The sequence below is a fragment of the Sinocyclocheilus grahami genome, unplaced genomic scaffold, assembly GCF_001515645.1.
Source record: "Sinocyclocheilus grahami isolate Dianchi unplaced genomic scaffold, SAMN03320097.WGS_v1.1 scaffold1402.1, whole genome shotgun sequence".
Lineage (NCBI taxonomy): Eukaryota > Metazoa > Chordata > Actinopteri > Cypriniformes > Cyprinidae > Sinocyclocheilus > Sinocyclocheilus grahami.
In genome coordinates, this window is record NW_015506581.1 from 95,830 (window position 1) to 117,892 (window position 22,063).

The following is a 22,063-nucleotide window of genomic DNA, read 5'->3' on the forward strand; positions in this document are numbered from 1 at the left end:
ACGACATTCTAATTTATTGAGATGCACCTGTATATAAAAAAACTACTTGCAGATAATATAATATTAATGAAATTAAAGGTTAAGTGTATTTATAGAGAGTTCACTTTCATGGCTAAGTACACTTTTAAAAAGTTTTACATTACAGTACATTTGAAGTCATTATGTTTTAATAATCTTTTGTTGCGCTTTACAGAAGTGCACTTATTTTGATGTGTTTACTAACATACTAAAGCACGTGTACAGTACTTGTTTATAATATTAACTGTAGTGTGTTATTTGATTTCACATTTAAAGTTAAAATATTTTAAATGTACTAAACTGCAACTTCATAGTTACAATTATGTAATTATAAATGTTTAAATACATGACATACAAGTTTCAATAGAAGTGACATTAAAGTATATTTTAGTTTACCATAAATGCTTGTCAGTACATTCAGCAGCACAACCATATTTCAGAGACAATAGAAATGATTTTGAAATGACATATATAGTCCTATTTAAAGCCACTCTTATTGTAGTTATTATAGTTTAAATGCAAATATATTCTACAGAACATTTTAATTTGCTTGCAGTTAGCATGCATTTAAGTGTCTGAAAACATCAGTTCACTATGTACTGCATATTCTTTTAAAGTATGTTATATCCATAATAAGTACTCTTTTTAAAAGTATGCTGTGTTTACACATCGTGGTCTTTATAGCTGTACGTTTTGTTGCTGATATTATTTATGTATTTATTTTTTAGCTGGTCGCCACTGGGCAGTTCACAGTCTTCAAACAGCCATTAGGATTTATTAAAGTCTTACAATGGGTGAGTAACTACAGACCTTGCAAGTTTTTTTTTTTATCTTGCTATTTTTAATAAATAATGCCTTTTTCTATTTTCTGTCCTTCATATTATTTCCTTCTACAAAACTGTAGATTATCTTTAGATATTTGGGTTTGCAACTTTGTAAAACTGCAGTTTTACCGAAAGCACTGGTATTTTCTTTCAAGAAGTGCAAATCTAGTTTCTCTCAATTATAGCTGGCAGTAAAAACAACACGTACACATGGTATTGTGCACAGCTTGTGTGGGAGGCTGTGAACAGTCACCGCTGCTTATGTAACCGGCACTCGGAGAGGAAGCTGACGCTAGTTTACAGTCACGAGGTCTAGGATATCAAGGTTATGAATCTTCTACGGTTGTAAGATTTCAAGTTCTCCAGTATTTTTAGAAAACACGTGAGCTTACAAAAGTGTGTGTTTATGTATGTTTGAAGTTGTGAAGTACTTTTGCCTTTAGGTGCAAGTATAAGTTCCTAACTGAACCAGCTGGATAAAATAATTGTGTATCAAAAAGAATTAAAAGACAATCTGTGGGGATTTGAAAACTGCTAACGCTATCTCTGGGATTTCACGTTTTATTCCAATACAAACGAAGTTGAGTTCACACAATATCCAGTAGGTTTCTAGGAATCAAATAAGATCCTACTGGATCTGAAATTCCTATTGAATGCTTCGATTCTCGTTTTACTTTTTGGAAATTACCTATTTTTTTTCAACAGCCTTCAATATATACTACAAATAAAGTAGTAGCCCTTGTCTCTTTATTAATGCAAAATGTTTGTGTGATATACTTTATCTTGTTTTTTGTCAGTCATGTTGCCTTCTAGTGAATATAATCACTCAGTGCAAGTAATAACCCATTTCATTTCCTGAGACACTCAGACAGCCCAGGATAATGAAGTGTTGTGTTCATTTCATCTGGTGCTTGTGCCATATTATGCCAGTGACTAATTGTGTACAGAGATTCACAAGTTGCACAGAAGTTAGGCAATCACTGTAAATAATTACTGATATATAATTAAATTACTATAATTAAAAATGGACTTATTTACTTACCAGCCAGCATGTGACCAACCTTCAACCTTGAAATGTGGTTGAACTAGTAGACCGTTTTTGTTTGATTGTCGGAAAAAACATTGAAACAATGTTTAATGCTAAATGGCTGTAAAAAGGTTAAAAAATGTTAATAAATCAATGCTGAAATGTTAATTCCCCCATGTTGAAAAGCAATCAAAAAGTTAAATTCAGTAGTGAAACAATTCTGATCCATGTCATTGTTTCATTTTGTGTATTTGTGTATTTCAAATGGATAGTTTACCCAAATTGTATCATCATTTACTCACCCTCATGCTGTCCCAATCCTGTATGAATTTCTTGATTCTGTGGAACACAAAAGATTTACAAAATATTCACTTGTTCACAAAATATTAAAAGAATGTCACAGTATTTTTTTTGTTCATACAATGAAACTGCATTTAATCAGAGTGCACTCCAATAGCTTAGTTGGATATACACTTCCTATGCATATCCTTTGTTACTGTTACTTGAATGAGAAAAAATGTAGGGTGGGATTTAATTTGGTCCATCGGAAATTGATTGGATCGTTGGATCGTTGTCCTTTGCTATAGAGCACAACAGTCGGGCTCCGGAACTTATAAACCTTTACAGACAGACCTACTGTGAGGTTGTTAATCGATGGTATTTGCTTCTGTAGCTGTCAGCCCACATTGTTTCAGCTTATTTTTAAAATTATCATGTTTAATACTGAAATTCATAGTGAAAATCTACATTACCCATGATGCTGTGCAGAAAATTCCACCAATCAGAAAGTTGCAGCAAAGCGCACCAAAAGTTCTCTTTAGCTCTGCCTACTGCCATGAAGCACTGCAAATGAGTCAGCCTAAGATATTTTTGATGGATTCTGAGAGCTCTCTAACCCTCCCATAGACAGCAATGTAATTACCACGATCAAGGTTATTGCAGATCAATTGCTATTCTGTGTCAGCTGCGTCACGTTTTCTACGTTGTTTACGCTTTGATTTGAACGAAAACAACGTATCCGCATGGTGCAGCTGACACAGAATAGCATACGCTATTTACGTTCAGTGGATACTCTCCAAAATGGCACCAGGGTGACGCGGAGGAGACGAGCTTCGTAAAAATTATGGTTGAACCCCTGATGTCACATGGACTATTTTACCGATCTCCTTGCTACGTTTCTGGACCTTGATCGTGGTAGTTACCTTGCTGTCTATGGGAGGGTCAGAGAGCTCTCAGAATTCATCAGAAATATCTTAATTTGTGTTCCGAAGATGAACGGAGGTCTTACGGGTTTAGAACGACATGAGGGTGAGTAATTAATGACAGAATTTTCATGTGAACTAACCCTTTAAATATTTGTGTATGTGTATATACAGGGCCTAAAACTAACTTTTTGCCACACCTGCCAATGGCCGGTGACGTGATAGAATTTACCGGCCAAAATTTTTTTACCAGCCATGAAACTCTTTTTGCAAAATCAGGCAGTCATGACTACTACTATGACTTGACATATTTATAATGTTTTTAGTTTGTCCTTTACTTTACTTACAAGAAAAAAACCAACAAACAGATTTATTGATTTATATATATATATTTTTTGTCCCTAAAAAACGTTGAGATTCTTGTTCAACAAACGTAGCAGGCCATCGTGTTACACCTGTTTCACACATACTCATTTTGCAGTGCATATTTTTTTCCGCATCCATGTTAACAGATTAGAGCAGGGCTATATAATTAGCTTCATTTGATGGCTGAATTATCAAACTGAAAATTTGAAGGGGGCCAAGGGTGTGGGGGCGGTTCCGATCTCTCTGAGGGGACCTATACAATTAGAAATTAAATTGAAATCGGAAACATTAATGCTGTCTATCAATCAATTAAAAAAATGATTAATCACACATTTTTCTGTAATTATTCAAGATTAATTGCATATTTATAGTCACAATTTCACATTGAGCATCCAAATTAATGTAGATTGACATATTTATAATGTTTTTAGTTTGTCCTTTACTTTACTTACAAGAAAAAAACCAACAAACAGATTTATTGATTTATATATATATATTTTTTGTCCCTAAAAAACGTTGAGATTCTTGTTCAACAAACGTAGCAGGCCATCGTGTTACACCTGTTTCACACATACTCATTTTGCAGTGCATATTTTTTTCCGCATCCATGTTAACAGATTAGAGCAGGGCTATATAATTAGCTTCATTTGATGGCCGAACTATCAAACTGAAAATTTGAAGGGGGCCAAGGGTGTGGGGGCGGTTCCGATCTCTCTGAGGGGACCTATAAAATTAGAAATTAAATTGAAATCGGAAACATTAATGCTGTCTATCAATCAATTAAAAAAATGATTAATCACACATTTTTCTGTAATTATTCAAGATTAATTGCATATTTATAGTCACAATTTCACATTGAGCATCCAAATTAATGTAGAAACAACATAAAGATAGTATATTTTAAATATATTTAAATGGCATCTTTTTACTAAGTAGTATATTATTAATGAAGTATTGATGCCAATACTGCTACTGGTGTCTCTATTAAATACATTTCCCCTCAATTTTACCTATTAATTATAGCCATTCAACATTACAGTATAGTTGAAAGCCATTCTTTTTCAAATTTTAATAGGCTCTGAAATATTAAGTGATTTTAAAACAATCTTCGCATAAACTATAAGTTGTATATGCATAAATTATACAGATTAATCTTTATTCAAGCTACAAAAGTTAATCAGCGACTAGAGCAGTCCAGTGATTTGTCTTTTTCTTTTGTTCTTTGACTTACATCAATGACAGACTTCAGCAGGTTTTACTTTAAAAGCAGCGCGGCCTCTTTAAAACCTGATGCACATGACGCGGATCTGAAACATATCTTCTCCAAACTCTTTACGGTCATTTAAGACTTTATAACTCATTTAAGACTGTTTATGAGGTTACTCGCCAAAACGCGTATTTTGACATAATTGTGTGTTTTCGTCCGTTGAAGCACTACTGGTGCGCTGTCTAAAGCGGCTTAGCGTCTGTGTACAGCCGAACGAGCAACCTTTTAAACTATAGCCTACTTCACTGCAACCTTTTCTGCGGCGTAACCCCAGGTATGTGTCGCCACATTCTCGGGTTATGAAGAATAAAGAAGGGAAAAGTTAATCTTCCGAAATGAAGCAGCAATATCTTCTCAAGTAAAAGTTATTAGAACCGTGTCTAGGGACAAGCTGGCCATCACACTTCTCTGACCTTATCAGCCCGTTTGTATCCTATTATTTGATTTGCTCTTGTCGCTTATGACAGAACAGCTAATCACAATGATCTTGTCTTCGGGCAAGATTATTTGATTCGCTTATGTCAGAAACTGCAAATCTCTTTAAAAACTGTCTGTTTTTCCCACTACATTGCATTGTTATAATTCTTAAAAGTTTTAACTGGCGACTGACACTGTTACATGGACTCGCCAACGCTGATTTTTACTCGCATTTGGCGCTTGGCGAGTGTTAATTTTAGGCCCTGTGTGTGTGTGTGTGTATATGTATATATGTGTATGTATATATATATATATATATATCGTCTAGGTTATGTATGTAACCCTCGTTCCCTGAAGGAGGGAACGGAGACGTTACGTCAGAACAGACTGACGAATGGGATTTCGCCCGAGAGCCCAATCACCTTCGAATGGTAACAGAATGAGCCAATGGTACGCTGAGTACCTTGGTCTGCGGAATTTGCATCGCGAGCTCTGCCCCGCTGTGTGGGTATATAAGGAGCAGCGCGAGCAACTCGCATTCAAGTCTTCGCTGAGGAGCCGAGCCATGTGACCCAGCCGTTCAGCAGAACAGCAATTGTGGGAACTTCAGGGAACGAGGGTTACAAACGTAACTTAGACATTCCCTTTCAGTCGGTCACATTCAACGTTACATCAGAACAGACTGACGAATGGGGTCCCTTCCAAAACGCCACAGTGGCTGTCTTCCAGTGACCTGTGTAAGTGATAGAACCCTGTCGTGAGGCCAGCACGAGCGAAGGGCTATACCTAACACAGAATGCACTGGGTAGCATATTCCAGCTGGAAGTATGCTAACAGGCTGCCTGCTCGTAGGAGGTCTTACAAAGCACATATCAAGCAGCGTAGAGGTGATACATATGAATCTCTGAGGTACCCAGCCCGCAGGGTGGATGTGTTTCAGCGTCAGAGATGGCAAGGGTGGCTTGCCAAGGGAAAGACACATGCTGCCGAGAGAGACTTACTGTGGAAATACACACGTGGGATTGCCCAAGAGGGGAATCACAACACATGGAGGCACCTAGTCAAACACAGGGGCTCAATATATATATATATATATATATATATATATACACTCACTGGCCACTTTATTAGGTACACCTTGCTAGTACCGGGTTGGACCTCCTTTTGCCTTCAGAACTGCCTTAATTCTTCGTGGCATAGATTCAACAAGGTGTTGAAAACATTCCTCAGAGATTTTGGTCCATACTGACATGATAGCATCACGCAGTTGCTGCAGATTTGTCGGCTGCACATCCATGATGCGAATCTCCCGTTCCACCACATCCCAAAGGTGCTCTATTGGATTGAGATCTGGTGACTGTGGAGGCCATTTGAGTAAAGTGAATTCATTGTCATGTTCAAGAAACCAGTCTGAGATGATTTGAGCTTTGTGACATGGTGCATTATCCTGCTGGAAGTAGCCATCAGAAGATGGGTACACTGTAGTCATAAAGGGATGGACATGGTCAGCAACAATACTCGGGTAGGCTGTGTTTTTTTAAGCATTGTTAAAAAATTAACAATGCTCAGTTGGTACTAAGGGGCCCAAAGTGTGCCAAGAAAATATCCCACACACCATTACACCACCATCACCAGCCTGAACCGTTGAGACAAGGCAGGATGGATCCATGCTTTCATGTTCTTTACGCCAAATTCTGACCCTACCATCTGAATGTCGCAGCAGAAATTGAGACTCATCAGACCAGGCAACGTTTTTCCAATCTTCTGTTGTCCAATTTTGGTGAGCCTGTGCGAATTGTAGCCTCCGTTTCCTGTTCTTAGCTGACAGGACAGTCTTCTGCTCCTGTAGCCCATCTGCTTCAGGGTTCAACGTGTTGTGCAGTCAGAGATGGTATTCTGCAAAGTAAGATGTTATTTTACTTTGTAGATGCTTGGTTTCGGTTTATGGCTGATAATGCTTTAACAAAGGCTTTTTATATCCCTATGGGAAAAAATTAACAGAAAAAATACTTCCAGAACCAGCGCTGCTGAAAAAGTGGGCTGGCACTAATGCACTCTATTGCTGCTATCTTATGGGACAGGTTGCTGGATAAACCATGTATAATGAACTCTGCAATATTCCATAAGAAGTGTGAATTTTGATTTCATCATGTTTTAAAATAAATTGCATGCAGAGTGCTATTTGTGTCATGTAGAGTCACTGTCTATGAAGAGCGATCCAGATCAGTAATTTTTTCCGTGATTGTTAGCATGCTACCAGTGTAGGCCGTGAGGCAGCTCAGGAACAGAGCTTATGTGTGTGTTTGTGTGTAAATGTGTGCGCAGAGTGACATATAGTAGATCGGCACAGCTTGTGTAGTGACAGATGGTGAAGCACCTCAGTAAGATTAATAGCCGGATTTTCTATTCAATCGGATCTTCCTGCAGTGAAGGGAGGGTGTGGTAAAAATACTCTGACCAACTAATCTGTGTGTGTGTGTGTGTGTGTGCCTGCACCATTGTGACTTTAGTACATTTGCTAATGGTAGATGTTCTGTAATTACTGCTTTAATTCCAATCCGTTCACTAACATTATTGTGACAATTTTTTAATGCCTCATGTTTGTCATCTCATCTCATTTGCTAAGTATCCATGACAACAGGTGCAACACTTTGCGCTAGTGTGCTTGTGTCAGCAGTGCGTCTGGTTGGGTAGCAGAGGAAAGGGTGTGAACCGTCAGTGGTGTGATACAGCAGATGGTCAATCATCTCATAAAATCACTATAATTTACTCAATTCTGTATTTTCTCTCGTTTTTATATTTTAAATGTAACTACTTTTTATATATTTAATTAGAATTTTACAAGTGAAATATCTGAAACCATATTTTTATTAAATATATCATTTAAATATTCAAAATTGGAGTCAGTAAAACATTTTTAAACTTTTATTCATCAAAGATACATTACGCCTCATACACACGGGGCGTCGGCATCAACGCCTCTCGTTTACTTTGAATGGAGTGACGTCAAGTGTTGCCGAAATGAATTGTTGGTCTGTCGTGTCGCGTTGGGTCCGTTGCTCACGGCAGAAGTTGAAAACTTTTCAAGCACCAACGCAGGTGTCAGCCAGTCAGATTGCCTTATGCAAATACCCTGGTGCAGACGCTAGCCAATCGCGTTCATGCAACACCAGAAAACTAATGTGATTGGCTTTTGTCACTATGACGGTCGCGTCAGCACCAAGCTTCAGAAACGCCCTCCATCAAACGTCGACGCCGATGCCCCGTGTGAATGTACTGTTAAAATTGTGTAAAAGTGACAGAAGACTTTTAAAGGGGTCATATGATGCTTTTTTAAAGATCATTATTTTGTGTATTTGGTGTAACAGAATATGTTGACATGCTTTAATGTTCAAAAACCACATTATTTTTCAAATACTGTACATTATTGTAGGCCCTCTGTGCCCCGCCTCTCTCAAACGCTTCGTTTTCAACAAAGCCAGCTGGCTAGCTGACCCAGTGCATTGTGATTGGCCGATCTCTTTGGATTTGAGACTTTAGTCTTTGCAACTTTACAGATCTTCTTTATGCACCAAGAGCTTGTAACACTCCAAAGAGAAAGAAAACATTGAAATCGCATCATATGACCCCTTTAAAATGTTACAAAAGATTTCTATTTCAGATAAATGCTGTTCATCAGAGAATCCTAAAAATATTTACAATTTACACAAAAAATATGAAGGAGCGTAACTGTTTTCAACATTTATGATAATAATAAATGTTTCTTAAGCAGCAGATCAGCATATCAGAATGATTTCTGAAGGATCATGTGACACTGAAGACTGGAGTAATGATGCCGCTTTGCCATAATTTTCAGCCATACACTATATTTAGAGTATATGTGGAAATATATGATCACAGGAATTAAACTTTTACGCGGATATTAACATTTTAACAAATATTCAAATAGAAAACAGTTATTTTAAATTGTAATAATATTTCACATTATTATTATTTTTACTGTATTTTTGTTCAAATAAATGCAGCCTTGGTGAGCGTAAGATGCTTCTTTCTTTCAAAAACATTAAAAATCTTACATACACCAAACTTTCGATGGATAGTGTGTATCATTTTGAAGAGTTTACATTTCTTATCCAGCTTGCATTGTGCTAAGCTAATAGGCTTTATTATCTATGTTGAAAAGAGTTACAGCATCCATTTCAGCAGTTGAAAACTGCTTCATATTTTTGTGGAAACCGTGATACATTTTTCCAGGATTCTTTGATGAATAGAAAGTTCAAAAGAACAGCATTTATTTGAAATATTAACATTTTCTAACATTATAAATGTCTTTACTGCCACATTTGATCAATTTAAAGGGATAGTTCACCCAAAAATGAAAATTCTGTCATTAATTACTCACCCTCATGTCGTTCTGAACCCGTAACACCTTCGTTCATCTTCGGAACATAAATTAAGGTATTTTTGACTTTATGACCCTTCATAGACAGCAAGGGAACTACTACATTCAAGGCCCAGAAAGGTAGTAAGGACATCGTTAAAATAGTCCATGTGATATCAGTGGTTCAACCTTAATGTTATAAAGCTACGAGAATACTTTTTGTGCACGAAGAAAACAAAAATAACGATTTTATTAAACAATTTCTTCTCTTCCGTGTCAGTCTCTGCCTCCATTCATGAGAGTACCACGATGCATGCGTGCGCGTGTTCCTCTGCTTGGAAACAAGGCACAGCGCATGCGTGTTCTGTGGAAGAATGCCGGCTCCTGCGTCAGCAGCATCATCACACGTATGCGTCGTAGTACTCTTGTGAATGCGTGTCGAAGACTGACACAGAAGAGAAGAAATTGTTGAATAAAGTCATTATTTTTGTTTTCTTTGTGCACAAAAAGTATTCTTGTAGCTTCATAACAACCACTGATGTCACATGGACTATTTTAACGATGTCCTTACTACATTTCTGGGCCTTGAGCGTGGTAGTTCTCTTGCTGTCTATGAAGGGTCAGAAAGCTTTTGAATTTCATCAAAATATCTTAATTTGTGTTCTGAAGATGAATGAAGGTCTTACGGGTTCGAAACAACATGAGGGTGAGTAATTAATCACAGTTTTCTTAATTAATCACAACTATCCCTTTAATGCATCCTTGTTAAATAGAAGTATTAATTTCTTTCTTTTTTTTTTACTTACTCTAAACTTTTGAATGGTATTGTATTTTTTGTTTCCACAAAAATATGAAGCAGCACAACTGTTTTCAGCACTGATAATAGTAATAAATGTTTCTTGAGCATCAAATCAGAATATTAGAATGATTTCTGAAGGATCATCTGACACTGCAGTAATTATGCTGAAAATTCAACTTTGCCATAATTTTCAGCCATACACTATATATAGAGCACATATAGGAATATTTTCATATATATAGAATTTGCCATCTTTTCTTCATGAGACATTTTTTGAAATATGAGCCATAATGCAGTGTGACTGATCATTATATTTTAGAACAGGGGAAAAAGCCCTTCTAAAAATTGGCCACTGATGAAACTTGAACTATAATATTACATTGATTTATACTGTATAATGCTTGTAAAAACACAGTGAAAGATATTTATTATTAAGATCTATTGTACTTTAGCATTTTTAAGACATCTGTTTCATGCTAGTTGCCATTCTACACACTTATTCAGTGTAACTGACTCTCTTTCTCCTCCTCAGTTCTTTGCCATCTTCGCGTTCTCCACCTGCGGCGGTTACTCTGGAGTGTTACGTCTGAGCGTGGAGTGTAAGAACCGTTCAGAGAGTGACCTGAACATTGAGGTTGAGTTTGACTACCCATTCAGGTCAGTGTCCCACTGCCATTCCTGTCCAATCAGATCGCACAGCAGTCACAAGTCCTAAATTAATTTTGACCGTCTTCTATTCTTTAATTGATGTGTTTGATCCACTCAGTTCACACATAGTGCTGTAGGTCAGATGTACTGTCAGTTTTTTTATCGTACAATGCAAGTATTTAGATTATATAAGCAAATAAAAAAATAAATATATAAGGAAATAAAGGTTCGAAACACACCTTTAATTTAATTTATTTATTTTTGCAAAAACAACACTAAAATGCACATGGTAGACCCTCGGGTTTTGAATGGCCGTGCTATTAAAATTATTTATATAATTCACGTCAAGTGGCCATTATTATTTGCCAGCATGGACAACAGCTGTCATGGATGTTCTGCAGCACAAAATCTGACTGAACGGATAAATAATGGAAAATAATGTTCATTTTCATTTGGTAGACTATTTTATCTTCAGCTCGTTAGAAGTGGAGTTCTTTAGTGAAATAAAGTAGTGACAAGATATTATTTAAATGAATTCTAATGAATAAGTTAGAGAGAGAGAGCTAGCGAGCGAGTGTGAAGCTTGCGAACAAGTTAAAATTATTACGTCATTGCTAAGCAATATAATGTAGCTTTTAGTAGTGAAGCTGTTGTATTTATAAAATTCACGGGGCAGGGGTTGAAAACCAGCTCCTGAATGTGCAATTTCTTACCTAACCTATACAAAGTTTCCATCTCAATAAAATGCGAGTGCATGCACATCTGGCAAACGTGTCGCCCTCGCATTGGGAGTTCTGCGGGGAATCAGATATGTGTGTATAGACATAGGTCGGATGACCAGATATCGGATATGTATCTGATTTTAAAACCACATTTGGAAGTGACTCGGATCGGATGTGAAAAAAATTGGATCTCGTGCAGATTTTTGTGTTTACACGTGTGCAACAAATTCCGATATGTATCGGATGTGAGCAGAAAAATCCGATTTTTTTGTGCCCGTGTAAATGCAGCCTATTTCACACTTCAGACCAAACTATCAATGAGAGCAACGGTACACCTGATCAGAATGAATGTATCTCTAGAGAAATTTTAATGGAATAGTTCTGTAACAGATGAGTGCGGCAACGGAGTTGGGAATCCAAATGCAGGCTTTATTTGAAAGAGCATTGGCAGGGTCAAACACCAGCAAACAACAATAACCAAAGGCAAGACAAAATTAGTAATCCAGATAACAGGCACTGGTCAGGGCAGGCAGCAAACAATCAAAAACCAGGCAAACAGTCCAAAGTCAAAAAACACTGCCGAGGCAAAGAAGTAGCAAAACAAGACTTCACAAAGTGTGTATGTGTGTGCAGATTATATAGTCCCTCTGATGGGTAACAGGTGTGACAGTAATCAGTTCCTAGAGCGTGGATTGTGGGAAATAGAGTCCGAGAGAATACAGAGAGACCTCTGGTGGTGAGAAGGAGGAATGACAGGGACCGGATTCATAAATTTTTTCAACCAAAAATGAAAATTAGCTAACAATTGATTCACTCAAGGCAATCCAAGATGTAGAGGAGTTTGTTTCTTCATGAGAACAGAAAAGCATTGCATCACAATACATCAGAATTGATCATTTCATCACTTGTTCACCAATGGATCCTCTGCAGTGAATGAGTGCCGTCAGAATAAAAGTCTAAACAGCTGATAAAAACATCATGATAATCCACACCACTCCAGTCCATCAGTTAATGTCTTGTGAACTGAAAAGCTTCATGTTTGTAAGAAACAAATCCATCATTAATGTGTTTTAACTTTAAACCATTGCTTCTGGCCAAAATACAAGTCCATAATCCATAATAACGCTTCCTCCAGTGAAAAAGTCCTTACACTATTGTCCTCTCACTTCAAAATCCACTGACATATTTGTTTTGGACTGTTTTCTGTTGTTTAATCTAAGCTCTCCTGATTAACCAACATTACGGATTTTAATTGAACGATGACTTTAGCCAGGTTTGAAGTTAAAAACAGTAAAAAAAAAAACATTTTACACTTACAAACATGTAGCTTCTTGCTTCAAGACATTAATTGATGGACTTTTGGGTGAACTATTCTTTTTAGGACATGAAGCAACAGTGGTCAAAGACATTCATGTCTAGCACATGTTCGGTTAAGAAAACAACTGAAAAACAGCACTGGCAGACACAAAAACACTTTCAGTGTTAATGGTCGCATATTCACATGACATAGAAGTAGCAGAATTTTCTTTTACCTCTTAAAAAGTAACATTTAATTTTAGGTGTTTGTAGGTGAATATGCACTGTTTGTTCTCTGTGTTCCTAAGTATCTTGATGCTGTTTTACTGACTGATAAACCACTTTTTAGATGTTTGAATGAGAGAGCGGTCCAGACGAATGCGAGTCGATTCAGGCCGCTTTGTAAACTAGCTTGGCCGAGTCACTGAAAAAAATTTCAAAATGATAGCCATCAACAGATATACACATAATAACTGCAGAAATACTGGCAGGGGAAACATTTCTCAGGTCAGTCGGAGCATTCATGGTACGCACAGCTGTACAGCTGCAGGCGCCACTGCTTAAAAGTATTTAAATTGTCTTTTTTTTTCAAAGTGAATGTTTTCAAGGGGTCATATGATGCGATTTAAATTTTTCCTTTCTCTTTGAAGTGTTACAAGCTCTTGGTGCATAAAGAAGATCTGTAAAGTTGCAAAGACTAAAGTCTCAAATCCAAACAGATATTCTTTATAAAAGTTAAGAGTCAACCAAGCCTACCTAAAATGGGTCTTTGCTTTCTTTGCTTTTCTTTGTCGTTCTAACACGCCCCCACATGTCTACGTCACGATGTGGGAAGATTTGCATAACGCCGCCCAAATGTTCATGCAAAGAAAGAAGGCGTAACATTTATTCTCGCTGTAGTATTGTTGTTGCGCCGCCATGTTGTGAAGGTGCTGTGTGTTTCGTTGTGAAAGCAAAACTACTTTGTTTGGCCTTCCAAAAGAGGACGATATCTGCTTCGTCATGCCTGGAGCTGATCCGTACTGGTTGCTGAGGAAATACATCAACTTTGCGCTGTGGATCACCGGATCGGCTTTCACCGTGGACGAAGCGGAGTCCAGCCCGAGGTCGTCACATGTGGCTGGCGCAAGCCCACCGGCCGCTCCTTTGTCAATTGTGCCGGCCAACGCTCACTCTAGCCCGCCAGTCTCCGCTCACTCTAGCCCACCGGCCTCCGCTCACTCTAGCCCACCGGCCTCCGCTCACTCTAGCCCACCGGCCTCCGCTCACTCTAGCCCACCGGCCTCCGCTCACTCTAGCCCACCGGCCTCCGCTCACTCTAGCCCACCGGCCTCCGCTCACTCTAGCCCGCCGTGTGTGACACTATGTGTTTCGTTGTGAAAGCGAAACTACTTTGTTTGGCCTTCCAAAAGAGGACACGACTAGAAATCAGTGGTTAAGTTGCAACAAATGCCTCGTTTATAATGGGTTTTTGTCTCGTCGCTCCGGCCGGGACACGGCATCACAGTATGGTAAGGGCGTTAACATTTCATTCCCAGCTTGACATATTCGGCCAATCACAACGCACTGGATAGCTGGCCAATCAGAGCACACCTCACTTTTAGTTGCAACAAATGCCTCGTTTATAATGGGTTTTTGTCTCGTCGCTCCGGCCGGGACACGGCATCACAGTATGGTAGGGGCGTAACATTTCCATCACATGCTTGAGGTATTCGGCCAATCACAACGCACTGGATAGCTGGCTAATCTCAGCACACCTCGCTTTTCAGAACGATGAGCATTTCAGAAAGGCGGGGCATAGAGGAGAAAAATGACGATGTTTTGCTGGACATAGTAGTTGGCGGAGCAGCTGCGCTGATCAAGCGCTTCAGGATGCGCAGATGGGGGAATCTAGCCGGCGCCCTCGTGAAGCTCAGGCAGCGCAGATTTCGAATGCCGTTGCCTAGCATCCATCTGGCGAAACTCCGCTCTCTACCCAACAAAACGGACGAACTCCTTCTGCTCTCCCGGACAAATAAGGATTTCTCACTCTCTGCTGCTCTGTGTTTCACGGAAACCTGGCTGAATGACGCCATACCATACAGCGTGTTAAATCTGCCAGGCTTTTAGCTGTTCAGAGCAGACCGCGATGCAGAATCAACGGGGAAATCACGCGGCGGTGGGACATGCTTTTACATCAACGAAAGGTGGTGTACAGATGTAACCGTGTTAAAGAAGATCTAGAAGCGCTTTTCATTAACTGTACGCCTTTCTACTCGCTGAATCTACTTTTGCTCATTCATTCTCGTCAGTGTTTACATTCCTCCGCAAGCGCACATGAGCTCCGCTTTACAGAAACTCGCTGATCAGATCACAGAGACAGAACAACAACACCCGGACTCTGTTTTAATCAGTCTTGGGGACTTTAATAAAGCAAATCTCTCCCGTGAACTGCCAAAATACAGACAGCACATCACATGTCCCACGAGAGACAGTAATATATTGGATCACTGTTACACCACAATAAAGAATGCATATCACTCTGTTCCACAGGCAGCTTTGGTGCTCTCTGATCACTGTTTGGTTCATCTTATACCGACCTACAGGCAGAAACTGAAATCAGCTAAACCTGTATTAAGGACTGTAAAAAGATGGACTAATGAAGCAGAGCGGTATCTACAAGCCTGTTTTGACCTCATTGATTGGAGTGTTTTTGAAGCTGCTGCCACCAATATGGACGAGCTCACAGAGACTGTAACATCATATATCAGTTTCTGTGAAGATATGTGCATTCCTACCAGGACTCATCTAACTTACAACAACGACAAACCATGGTTCACTGCAAAACTCAGACAGCTCCGTCAGGCCAAAGAAGATGCTTACAGGAAGGGGGACAATGTCTTGTATAAACAGGCCAAATACACACTGGAAAAGGAGATCAGAGTGGCAAAGAGGAATTATTCTGAAAAACGAAGGACTCAGTTCACTTCCAGCGACTCCGCATTAGTGTGGAAAAGTCTGAAAGAGATCACCAACTACAAGACACCATCCCCCAGCACTTTAGAGAATCAACAACTGGCAGATGATCTAAATGAGTTCTACTGCAGGTTTGAAAAAAACACCCCACACTTACCCTGAACACCTCTCCACACAACCATTCACACCTCCTGCAACCCCCCTCTCCCCCACACCTGCACCTCAAATCAGTGAAGATGAGGTGCGCCAGGTCTTCCGGAAGCAGAGAAGGAAAAACGCACCAGGCCCAGATTGTGTTACACCAGCCTGTCTAAACTCCTGTGCTGACCAGCTGGCCCCCATCTTCACACAGATCTTCAACAGATCACTGGAGCTGTGCGAAGTCCCTTCATGCTTCAAATGCTCCACCATCATCCCCATCCCAAAGAAATCCAAAATTACAGGACTAAATGACTACAGGCCTGTAGCTCTAACGTCTGTCGTCATGAAGTCATTTGAAAAACTGGTGCTGGCCCACCTGAAGAATGTTACTGGACCCTTGCTGGATCCTCTTCAGTTTGCCTACAGAGCAAACAGGTCTGGGGACGATGCAGTCAACATGGGACTGCATTATGTTCTGCAACATCTAGACAGACCAGGGACTTATGTGAGGATCCTGTTTAACAGACAGGCAGCAGCTAGTTAGGCTATCATCCCAAACCTCCTCCTGCCCAAACTAACTCAGCTCTCCGTGCCCACCTCCATCTGTCAGTGGATCAACAGCTTCCTGACAGACAGACAGCAGCTAGTGAGGCTGGGAAAACAATAAAGCTCATTCTGATTCTGAAACAATAATGTACAGTATGTGGAAAATAATGTGTTTTTTTTACCTTAAACCGCATAAACACATTTCATTACACCAAATACACAAAATAATGTTCTTTTTAGCAACATCATACGACCCCTTTAAACTCATTCAAATGAATTAGCTTGAATTAACATGCACACACACTCTCATACTCTGGTCAACCAAATGTAACTTCTGACAGACATTAACCAAGTGTCTTTCTCCACAGACTGCACCAGGTATGGTTTGATGCTCCTACGTGTAAAGGGCCGGAGCCTGAACGGCTATTTCTGGAGGGAGACAACTCTTCCTCTGCTGAGTTCTTTGTCACCATTGGTGTCTTTTCCTTCCTTTATTCAATGGCAGCCATTTCTGTGTACATCTTCCTCGTGGAGAAATACCGTGAGGGAAACAGAGGAGCTCAGGCTGTGAGTCTTCTTGCACTCTCCTTCCTGTGAAGCAGACAGAGGTGGAAAGTAACAAATTACATTTACTCGCGTTACTATAATTGAGTAGCTTTTTTGTGTACTTCTACTTTTTAAAGTAATTTTTAAAATCTGTAATTTTACTTTTACTCAAGTATATTTTGTTTGAAGTATTGTACTTCGCTACATTTTAAAATGCATGAATTACTGAGTAAAAAAAATCACTCCCTGGAAACTACTGCAGTAGGCTAAATAATGGGCAAGAGAACAAACTGGTGCTAAAATCACAAGAAAGATGGAGATGGACAAGACGGGCGTTATGGTGCAGACCCAGCTGAAAACGAGACCACGTCGTATTCTGCTGAAGTTGAACTCTAAGGAAATGAAGTGAACCCCTGGCATATTTATGCTCTATTATGTAGTGTAAGCTGTGTTTGCCTAGGGAGACCAAACTAGCAGCTTATAAAATCTCGACATCAACCCTTCGCAAGCGTGTATAGGTAAGGTAAATACTTGCATCGTTGCATTGGTGGTTAAAATGAAGCTTTGACAGTTTAGCAAAAGGTTTTGCACAAATTAGCCAAAAAGACAGTGTTACAGGGTGTGTGATATATATATCGTTTGCAATAATATCGTAATTTTTTTAATGATGTGCGATTTGACATTATCAGTATTTTTGCCAAAAACCAAACAAAACACTCCTACAGAGTGCCCTGAAGATAGTCTTAAAAAAAATATTTTTAATTGGTTAATTATTAGTTAAATGTTAGTTCATATTAGGTCCATGAAAGGAATAGTTCACCCAAAAATGAAAACTTGCTGAAAATGTGCTCCCTCTCGTGCCATTCAAGATGTAGATGAGACTGTTTCTTCATGGGAACAGATTTGGAGAAATGTAGCATTACATCACTGTTTCAACAATGGATCCTCTGCAGTGAATGGGTGCCGTCAGAATGAGAGTCCAAACAGCTGATAAAAACATCACAATAATCCACAAGTAATCCACACCACTCCAGTCCATCAATTAATGACTTTTGAAGCCAAAAGCTGTGTGTTTGTAAAAAACAAATCCATCATTAAATTAAAATTAGTCCGTGGATAAAACATCTTAATTCACTGCAGAGGATCCATTGGTGAGACCGTGATGTAATGCTACATTTCTCCAAATCTGATGAAGAAACAAACTCATCTACATCTTGGATGATTTATGTATGAGCAGCTCAGCCGCGGTGCAGTGGGCGGAGCTCCGCGCTCTCTCTGTCTGCGGCATTCTCCCTCATGGCTGGCACGGTTGCCGGCTCTCGCACCTTGACTGACGTCAAGTGTCCACTCCACAAAGGCGGCAAAACTCGCTCGAGGGCCTTCCTCGGACGACAGCGCTCTGTATGCTGAGTTTAGACTGGCATCATAGAACGCACAGAGTGCGTCGTCCGGTTGGCTGGAGAGGTTTGCGAGGACCAGGAACAGTCTGGTGTGGCTCTCGAGCGATCTTTCCCCTGCTCCAGCAGGAGGAGGAGGTATTCAGGATGGGCGAAGGGTGAATACCTTTGGGTGAATTACCAATACTACTAGGGCAATGCCTGCTAGAACTAAAAATAGTTGTAACGTCCAGTGATAAAATCAGTGTGAACTGCACTTGTTTAGTCACATGTTTAGTATAATCAGGTGAAACAGGATGTAGATGTATTTGGGTACACAAATTAATGCATACATGCAAATAACCATTTGGCTGATTTCTGTGGTTCCTGCAGGCATTTGGCTTCTGTAATGTGGTGTTGTGGGCAGGGAACCTGTGGTTTGTCTTAAAGGAAACCGGCTGGCTTGCTGCCTTTGCCGGCACTTACATGCCCTCAGGAGAGAAGCAGCCAGCACCAGACTCCTCCGGCCAAGGTGGGCATTAAAGTCACAGTCCATAAGTTCATATCAGCAAGTTTTTTTTGTAGCTGTTCTAAACATTTATGATTAAGTTAATTTATGACAGTCACAACTTAACTATATTCTCCTTTAAATGTATTTTCTGGGCTATGGACAAGAAGGTTATGGCCAGGACCCTTACGCCAGCTCTCAGAGCGGATACCAGCCCGACTACAGCCAGCAGGGCGGTGGATACGAAGGCGGAGGCTACAACCAGTATGGTCAGGGTGAGCCCACCTCCTTCTCCAATGAGATGTGAGCTCAAGCTCTGCACTGGTGAGTGAACAAGCCCTGAAACCTAACATGACACATGTAACATTCTGCTGTTTTAAAAAAACAGCAACATGTATTTGTTATTTCCCCTTTATCTTAATGATAGCAGTACTCAAGCTGCATGAACTCCACAAGTTTGTGTTGATCATGATTAGACTTGTGCCGGTATTCGGTAATGTGATATATCACGGTAATGGATATGCACGATATTGTTATCGTGAGCACTTCTAAATACCGTGAATAATTATATATTACAAATTATTTCTAATTTTGAATGCATTTTAAGAATACTTTTCCCATCATCTGGTCAAAATGCACATCACCGCTGTATGCTGCGTGAAAGACGCGTGCGCACTCTGACGTAAACAAGCGCGGACGAGAAGCGCACGGCAGAACATGTGAGAGACGCTCTGGATGAAAGCGCACTTTCACTCTCTGACAACAGATGGCACTAAACGGCAGAAATAATAATAAAAATAATTCATTTAAATGCAGCCGTTACCCCGGAAACCCTGTAAACGAAGCAGCTGCTCTACTTTCTGTTTCTGAATCGTGTTTAAATGATTTTAACAGCCATTCAGATTTGTGCATTTGCTATGATGTTCATCACAGCGCCAAATACTTAAATATGTAGACTTAATAGGCTATTTATTTCCAAACTTTTTTTTACATTTTAATCTGGACTACAACATGTCCTCGATATTGTTTGAAAGTGTTTTGATTCTTTATTGTTCGGTCACACTTTACATTAGGGCTTCATTAGTTAACAAGTTAATTCATTAGTTAACATAAACTGCCAATGAAAAATTCTTCTGAACATTCATTAATCTTAGGTATTCCAATATTTAATAACAGGTTGTTAAAATCGAAAGTTGCAACTGTGTTATTTAATGAGCTAACATGAACTAAGACTTGTATTTTTTTTAACAAAAATTAATAGCTTCTGTAGCAAATGTAGCTATTGCTCGTTGTGAATGTTAATGCATTAACTAAGGTTAACTAATGAGGTCTTATTGGAAAGTGATACCTATTGGTCTTTATAGTTCTTTTGCACTTTAATCTGTGTAAAACTTTTAACTTTATACATTTTTCTGTATTGCTTTATTGCATTTAAATGTTCAGTTATTTTTGTTATAAGAAGCACTTTTTTAAACTAGATTCCAATATCGTGATAATACCGTATACCGTGATAAAAGCATTAGCAAATAATCACAACATGAAAATTTGATACCGGAATATCCCTATATCATGATGATCATGTTCTTGAGCATCTGATGAGTCTTGTGCTTCAGTGGAATCAAAAACACCTGATTGTTTGTAAAAAGAGTCACATAATCAGTAACACAAATTTACTTATTTTATTAGTTACAGAAAAATAGTGATAATCAGAATAATCAGAAATATTTATTTTGTATTCATTTGAAATCATTTTAAATTATAACCTTTGTTTTAATTATTTTATTGAAAATCTTTTAAATAAAAAAAGAGTCACAGATTTTCAAAGTGGTTTCAGATTATTAGTGCCCATTATATATTGCTCACTACACACACTGACCTTCATAGAGGTCATTGTATATATATATATATATATATATATATATATATATTACAGATTGTGTCAAAGCAGCTTTACAGTGTCAAACAGGAAAATAGTTTGTCGATAATGCAAGAGGACAATAACAAACAGTCAATTTTTCAATTAAGGTCAGTTCATTGATGACACACACACACACATATACTGTATATACATATATATATATATATATATGTGTGTGTGTGTGTGTGTGTGTGTGTTTAGGTTTACAATAAACATTTTTAAAGGGGTAATATTTTACATTTGACACTACTGTTCAAAGTTTGGGGTCAGTTTTTTATGTTTTTGAAAGATGAAAAATGCAATAAAACAGTAATACTGTTAAATATTACAATTTAAAAGAACTGTTGTCTATTTTAACATATTTTAAAATGTAATTTATCCCTGTGAGTCAAATCTGAATTTTCAGTCACATTACTCCAGTCACATAATCCTTCAGAAATTATTCTAACATGCTGATTAGCTGCTCAAATTTTTTTTTATGAATATTAGCACTGTTGAAAACACTTGTATTGCTTCATATTTTTGTTGAAATTGATACATTTCCTCAGGATTTTTCATGAACAAAAATGTCAAAAGAACAGTGTTTATTTGAAACAGATATCTTTTGTAGCGCTATAAAATTATTTACTGTCACTTTTGATCAGTTTAATGCATCTTGCTGCTTTTAATACATTTTACTGACCACAGACTGTTGATTGACAGTGTTTATATTTGCGATTTGTGTCTATTTATACGTTTACATTTAATCATTTAGTAGACGCTTTTATCCAAAGTGACTTACAAATGAGGAAAACAATAGAAGCAATCAGACCGACAAGACAGCAACAGTATACAAGTGATGTGACAAGTTCAGTTAGTCTAGCACAGTACACATAGCAAGTTTTTTTAATTAGAATAGAATAGAAATAGAGTAGAATAGGTAAATGCTAGTATTAATTGGTCAGGTGCTGACTGTCTTTAGATGTTTTTTGAAAATGGCTAAAGACTCAGCTGCTCAAATTGAGAAAGGCAAGTCGTTCTACCAGCTGGGAACAGTCCAGGAAAAGGTCAGTGAGAGTGATTTTGTGCGTCTTTGTGATGGTACTACGAGGCGTTCACTTTCAGAA

At 38.6% G+C, this 22,063-nt stretch overlaps 1 protein-coding gene across 1 annotated transcript in view; it reads left to right on the top strand.

Moving 5' to 3' along the window:
- The window catches only part of LOC107570006 (synaptophysin-like), a 27,005-nt gene extending 6,310 nt beyond the window's left edge, over positions 1–20,695 (top strand). Inside the window, exons 2-5 of the mRNA XM_016256198.1 lie at positions 747–812; positions 10,834–10,958; positions 16,978–17,180; positions 20,688–20,695. Of these exons, the coding sequence (XP_016111684.1) occupies positions 747–812; positions 10,834–10,958; positions 16,978–17,180; positions 20,688–20,695 (402 nt within the window). The remainder of the gene's footprint in view (positions 1–746; positions 813–10,833; positions 10,959–16,977; positions 17,181–20,687) is intronic.
- The last annotated feature ends 1,368 nt before the right edge of the window (positions 20,696–22,063 follow it).